This window comes from Myxine glutinosa, unplaced genomic scaffold (assembly GCF_964187855.1).
Source record: "Myxine glutinosa unplaced genomic scaffold, kmMyxGlut1.1 SCAFFOLD_1731, whole genome shotgun sequence".
Classification (NCBI taxonomy): domain Eukaryota; kingdom Metazoa; phylum Chordata; class Myxini; order Myxiniformes; family Myxinidae; genus Myxine; species Myxine glutinosa.
Genome location: NW_027617826.1, coordinates 88696 through 95541, shown reverse-complemented (window position 1 = coordinate 95541; position 6846 = coordinate 88696). Strand labels below are relative to the sequence as shown.

At 40.3% G+C, this 6846-nt stretch overlaps 1 protein-coding gene across 1 annotated transcript in view; it reads right to left on the bottom strand.

Moving 5' to 3' along the window:
• Window positions 1–4133: 4133 nt before the first annotated feature.
• Window positions 4134–6846, bottom strand: part of LOC144889209 (mitogen-activated protein kinase 10-like) — a gene marked incomplete at its 3' end in the record, with an annotated part of 62574 nt that continues 59861 nt past the window's right edge. Inside the window, exon 6 of the mRNA XM_078769231.1 lies at window positions 4134–4272. Within this exon, the coding sequence (XP_078625357.1) occupies window positions 4134–4272 (139 nt within the window). The remainder of the gene's footprint in view (window positions 4273–6846) is intronic.

Here is a 6846-nt window from a genome sequence, read left to right as displayed (position 1 = left end):
CCATGTCTATGCCACAAATCAAGTACGTGAGCGAGTCGGGCACACTGAATTGAAAATATATAGAATGCTCATACTCCGTGAAAAGTGAAGCCAACTGGCGGCGGGGATGGAACATCACGTGATCGATCTGAGCGAATCAGCGCGCTGCTCTGCCACCGATTCAGATTCCGTGTATAATATTCCTCGCTGAAAAAAAATATGGATCTAAAGATGAAAGGAAAAAAAACCTATGTGGTGTGAATGGCGATGTTCCTCGCTGAAATGTGAAAAAACGCAATCGCTTTTCGCTCTGAAATACGTGCGAACGCGTAACTGAGTTAATGGCAGCAAGAACATCACGTGATCGCTCTGAGCGAATCAGCGCGCTGCTCTGCCACCGGTCAGATTCCGTGCATAATATTCCTCGCTGAAATGCGCTGAGGTAAAAATATGGTAAAGAATATTATGATTTTTTTTTTTTAGGTCAGCCATGTTCTTCCCAGACTCAATGGCCATGTCTGTGCCAAATATCAAGTACGTGAGCCTCTCCGTTTCGAGTCTATCGGTAACATTACACACACACACACACACACACACACACACACACACACACACACAAACTGTGTTTTATATATATATAGATAAAATAACAGACTGCAGTTGGATTTATATCAGTGTCAGAGTAAGCAGAGGAAGGTTAACATAATGACTCGTCAAGTCAGAAGAGAGTATGAGAGGGACATGGCTAAGGATATTAAGCATCATAGCAAGGAATTATTTAAATGTATAAGGGGTAAAGAACAGGTTAGGACAATTGTGGGCCCATTGAGGAATAGTAGAAGGAGAGTGGTTTTTTGGGAGGGTTTGTTTTGTATACAAGATCGAGGCTCATGTAAGAGCTAACATTAATCACATAAAAAAGCAAACAGACACATACAACATATAATAAAGGAAGCAGTAGACAAGATGGGGAGAGAAGGGGAAGCACACAAACACAACATTTGAGAGCAGGGACATCGCGAGATCTGTGGGAGTGAGAGGGCTTGGGGGGGGGGGGGGCACGGGAAGGGTTCAAAGTATAAAACACAAGGACACTGCAAGGACTTCCAGGAAAGAAGTTGGTATTTCAAAACGTGGCTCTGGGGTGAAATTAGCGGGAGTAGAAAAGATCAAGGTTTTGGATGGGGGAAGATAAGAGATGGTGGTGAACAGCTGTTTTAAAGACCTGGAGGGAGGAGTGGAATTGAAGAGAGTGAGGGAGTTTGTTCCAGAGGCGGGAGAAAAGAGGAATGAAAGAGTGAAGGTGAGTAGAGAGTCTTGATTTTGGCAATTTCACCAGAAGAGGGCTGCTGGCAGATCTTGTGCGACCTGTAGGAATATTTAGGGGACAGAGCACAGATATAGCTGTAGGAACTAGGCCGGATAGGAGTCGGTAGAATACAGAAAGACCACCTACCTGGCTGTGGTGAGTGAGTGAAAGGCCCTCACAATCAGCTTCATTGCAGGAGATTCCAATGATTCTGAAAGCTTTGGTTTCAACAGCGTGAAGCCAAGCTAGGTGTGAGGCAGGAGCACCGGCCCAGAGGGGAGAACAGTATTCCATTGAGCTGTGGATTAAAGCCTTGTATGTAGTAAGGAAGGACTTCGCACGACAGAGGATGCCCAGTCGGCGACTGGCTTTGGAGGCCAGATTGGAAATGTGGTTTTCCCAGGAAAGGTCATGGCAGATAGTGAGACCCAAAAGCTTGAGTGACAGAACTTCTTGGAGAGGATTGTTGAGAAAGTAGATTGGAGGGTTGTTCAGTCGGTCTTTTCTGAGAGACATAGTGAGAGTGTGAGATTTGTCAGGATTGAAAGACATGTTCCACTTGTTTGACCAGTCTGTGATTTTGTCCAGGTCTGCCAAGAGTGAGGAGGCTGCAGACTGCCGATCTGAGGGAAGAGGTATGGAGAGGCAGAGAGTGGAGTCATCAGCAAAGAGATAGAGAGGATTTTCAAGACAGTCGGAGAGATCATTGATGAAGACCAGAAAAAGCACAGGGCCCAGAACACTGCCTTGGGGAACTCCAGCCTGAACAGGAAGGGGAGATGAGAGAAACCCATTCAGGGCCACATGTTGACTCCAACTCGAGAGGAGGTCCGCAAGTCATGCGTGGAGATTTCCATGGATACCATAGGAGGAGAGTTTGGTGAGCAGAGCAGGATGCCAGACCGTATCGAAGGCACATGGTATGTCAAGGGAGACCTCTAATTTCCTGTTTGGCATTGAGGACCTCCATCCATTGTTGATGAGTACACTCTTTGCCGCTCCATTCCTCATCCCTCAGATCGGCAGTCTGCAGCCTCCTCAATGCTCTGTGAAAATTATTAAATTATCATAATCTAAAAAGTTGGGAGTGAGGAGCATCCTTAAAAGCAAACAGGTTTTCCTACATCCACTTGAACCAACTATTAGACATCTTCATGAATTTGGAAGATTTTTAAGGTTGTTAAATTTTATCTTATTTTCCCAAATGGGTAAAAAATCATTCATTTATATATTTGGAAAACAAGTCATCTAATTTTTACAGGCTTTTTTAGAAACACTATGTTTTATCCTGAGCTCCGGTTTAATTATGATAATCCATTATTTTATTTATGTAATATCTTGTGTTGATATTTTCCTGAAAATGACAATCATGAATAGCAAATAACATCAATCCTTGAAACATTACCCTAATTTTATCAATCTCTTCCGTTGTAAGGAAAGGAGCATCCTCAACATCATAAACACCAATAGCAGTGTGAAAGTCTTCTTTAAATAAATGTTTGACTTCTTCAGAAAAATTAATATTCATTTCTCTTATTAATCTTGTAAAGTAATTCATTTTTGGTGTAATTTTGAAACAGTTATGTTCCTTTTTATATTTTCTTTCATCATTAATTAGAAGACAATCACAAAATATACGTTGTTTTAGGCTTTTGTCTCTGTGTTTAATCCCACTCAATTACACACAGGACAATTCTCTAATTTATCTTAGGGAGTGAAATTCAAGAGGTTCAATATCTGGTATGTCGTTTATATTCGTCATATTTATATAGTATAAATTTACTTAAAATAAATTTCATCTTTACTATAATCGGTGCTTTCATAATCATCATCATCTATAAAACGACTTTCATAACTATCATTTGAACACAAACTCTCAGTATCATAACAGTCTTCTGTTCCAATAGAGATACTATGAATTTCATCACTATCATAATCCAAAAAGTCTTCAACTGAATAATGACTAATTTATTAAGGAAAAAAATCACGAGGGACTCTAATCAAAGATACTTAAACCAAGAACCAAGTTCAAACATACTATTAATCAATATACCGTACTTGATGGTGATGAGTGCCACAAGAAAATTAAGTTATTCCCTAAAATAAAACATAAACAAATATTCGTTGGCTCTCTATATGAGTTCAAAGAAAATATGAGTGTTTTAGAATCAACAAAGGGTTTGGATGAAGTGGGATAAATAGGAAGATTTTTTGGGGGGTATGGGTGTTTTAGAAATAGTGCGTGTGGTTTATCAAAAAGTGGGTGTGGTTTGTAATAATTGGTCTATTGAGGGTTTAATATTTAATAATTATTAAATATTAAACCCTCAATAGACCAATTATTACAAACTTATGTGGAAGTACATAAGTCCATAAGTACATAAGTGTTTGTACATAAGTCCACTTATGTGGACTTTTGTACAAATAAATTATTAGGCTTATGTGGAAGTGGAAGAAATAGATGGATTATTTAGGGTATGATCAATGGAATAATGGAAAAAGTGGGCGTGGCTTGTGAATAAATATTTATTGGTATGCTCGGGGAAGAGGGAGAAATAGGAGGAATTTTAAAGGGTTAAGGGGGTGTTTTAGAAATAGTTTTTCCCTTTTTCCCATTCACTTCAATCTAAAATTGGGTGTGTTTTAGAATCAGCAAAGGGTTTGGGGGTCTATTGAGGATTTAACCTTTGTTAATGGTTTAGATGGGGAAGGGAGAAATAGACGGATGTTTTGGGGTTTTTGGGTGGGTGGTCCATAAGTTCCAAGGCATTTCCCCCATTCATTGCAATGTAAAATTGGGTGTGGTTTAGAACCCCCATTTCTCCCTTACTCAGGTGAACCTTACCCGATGAATGATGCCAGCAGAGTGCAGGTGTTTGATGCCACATAGCATCTGGTAGAGCAGGTACGAGATACGCTCATGGTCCAATTCCATACGAATAACTTGGCAAAGGTTTGCGTCCATAAGCTCCATCACTAGGTACCTGCAATAAGGGAGATAGGCAGGTGAGTCCCGAATGATACATTTTTCCCTCCAACACACACAGCATCAAATAAAAGCACACACCTGTTTCTGACTAATTGGTTAAGGTTAAATCAGCGCAATGAATTCTGGACCGAATGCTCAGTTGCATTAAGCTAGTTATTCAACCAGCCAATCATTTTCATTTCTCATATAGTACTTTTCATTTTCAACAAAATGTGCCTTTGCAAGAAGGAAAGGTGAAGAACAGGAGGACGGACTTAAGGTGTCACCACATCTATTCGAGTTCAACTCGAATCAATCAATCGAGTTCAACGATTGAAGCGTGACAACCCAAGCTCATGGTATCGTTACATTAAACTCATGACGTCCAACACACAACAGGAGCTGATTATCAACTTGCCAGGCATTCCGAGCAGCGACTCCTTAGCAATTTCAAACGCCATTAATTCTTACTTTGTTTCAATTATGAGTAGTACATCCCCATTACACAAGGACAATATTCCAGCTTTTTTTCCTTTTCCACCAAATAGTGTTCCCATGGTGCAACGTACGATGGTTTATAAAGAACTATCAAAGACCAAAGTGGGGAAGAGTTGTGGGCCAGATGGCATCTCTCCGAGACTTATACGAGAGTTCGCCTTGGAGCTAAGCATTCCTCTCTGTGACATTATCAATGCCTCATATAAACAAGGTGTTGTTCCCAGTCAATGGAAGAAATCAATAGTTGTTCCTCTACCTAAACAATCACCACCGACATTGGACAAACTGAGACCGATTGCATTAACTGACCATTTCGCGAAGCTTGCGGGGCGATTCGTGTATCGATGGCTCATGTCCGACATTTCTGCTAACATCGACCCTCAACAGTTTGGGAACCGTGCAGGTATGTCCTCCACCCACTATCTCATACAACTGATGGATTGCCTGTATGGTAGAGCTGACAGACCTGGTACAATTTCGACTCTTGTTTTGACAGACTTTTCGAAAACTTTTGACTCAGTGGATCACACGGTAGCCATCAACAAACTGTACGTGATGGGAGCAAGACCTTCCTTAATTCAGTGGGTCTGCAGCTTCCCCGCAAACTGCATCCAGCAAGTTCGTTATAAGGGAGAACTTTCTATGCCTCTCTCAACAACTGGTGGAGTCCCACAAGGAACGCGACTGGGCCCACTCATCTTCTTGGCCCTCATCAATGACGCTCTCCAGTTAGCTGATATTAAGAGGTGGAAATATGTGCATGACTTAACTTTGGCAGAGTCGCGTCAAATGGACTCTGCATCTACCCTATCAACAGTCCTTTCAGAATTTGAACAGTGGTGTACAGATTCCAAGATGAAGCTCAACCCAGTTAAGTGCCAGATAATGCGAGTGTCGTTTATTCACCGCCAGCTGCCACCACTGCTAATCCAACTTAACAACGTTAGACTGGAGGAAAGTCAGCAGGTCAAACTGTTGGGAGTTGTTGTCAGCAATGATCTCAAGTGGGCAGATCATGTAAACCTCATCGTTTTGAAAGCGTCGAGAAAGTTGTATATGCTTCGATCTTTGAGGAAGTTCCATATTCCGATAGGAGATCTTATCACTGTGTACATTTCTTACATCAGACCTATGTTGGAATATTGCCGTCCCGTATGGCATTCCTCTTTGACACAACAACAGCATGCATTGATTGAATCGATACAAAGAAGAGCATTGAGAATTATTTTTGCTGGCGATTATGATTCCGACCACAATGCTTTGAGTACCTGCCAGCTGAATTCACTGCACGAACGTCGTGAACAACTTTGTAGCAATTTTGCATCTTCTTTGTATTGTAGATTCCCAGACTGGCTACCAAACAAACAATCGTCACTTAGACAATTACGTCATAGCAATAAGCTTAGAGAAATTAGGTGCAGGACTGAACGTTACAGAAAGAGTGCAATGCCTTATATAGTCAGACTTTTAAATACCATGAATGTGTTCTCAGTAAGATTAATCTCTTAACACATATTCTCCAAGTGAGATTCATAACAGATTTACCTTTTCTTTCCCTAGTTTTATATTTCAAGGAAATTTTTATCTTGGAACGTGGTACTTATTATTGCAGCTATTTTAACAGTGTGTATTTTATACGTGTGTATTTTATGACAATGGGTGTATTTCACAATAATGTGTGTACCTTAATCGATGCTTATTTTTCATGTTATTAATGCCTGAATATGGAGTTGTAGTGTAGTAATTTTTTTTATTCATTTTAATTATTTGTATGTTATAGTGATTGCAAATTATTGACTTATTTATTTCATGATCTTGTATTTTATGTTATGTTGTAACAACAATTCAGCTTTGGCTGCGACGAATTGATAATAAAACCATGATTGACCATGATTGATTGATTGATTGATTGATCTATGTTGAAGGTAGTTGATTTAATAGTTCATCCTTGAGGTTGGCCAGGTGTTGTTTTCTGGCTCCCCTGAAAGTGGACACACATGACCTGTTGGAGGAATGACCTGAGATGCCTTCAGTTGGATTGGCCTTCCATGAAGAGAAGACAAGTTGTTTGAAGATAACTACCTCACGACAG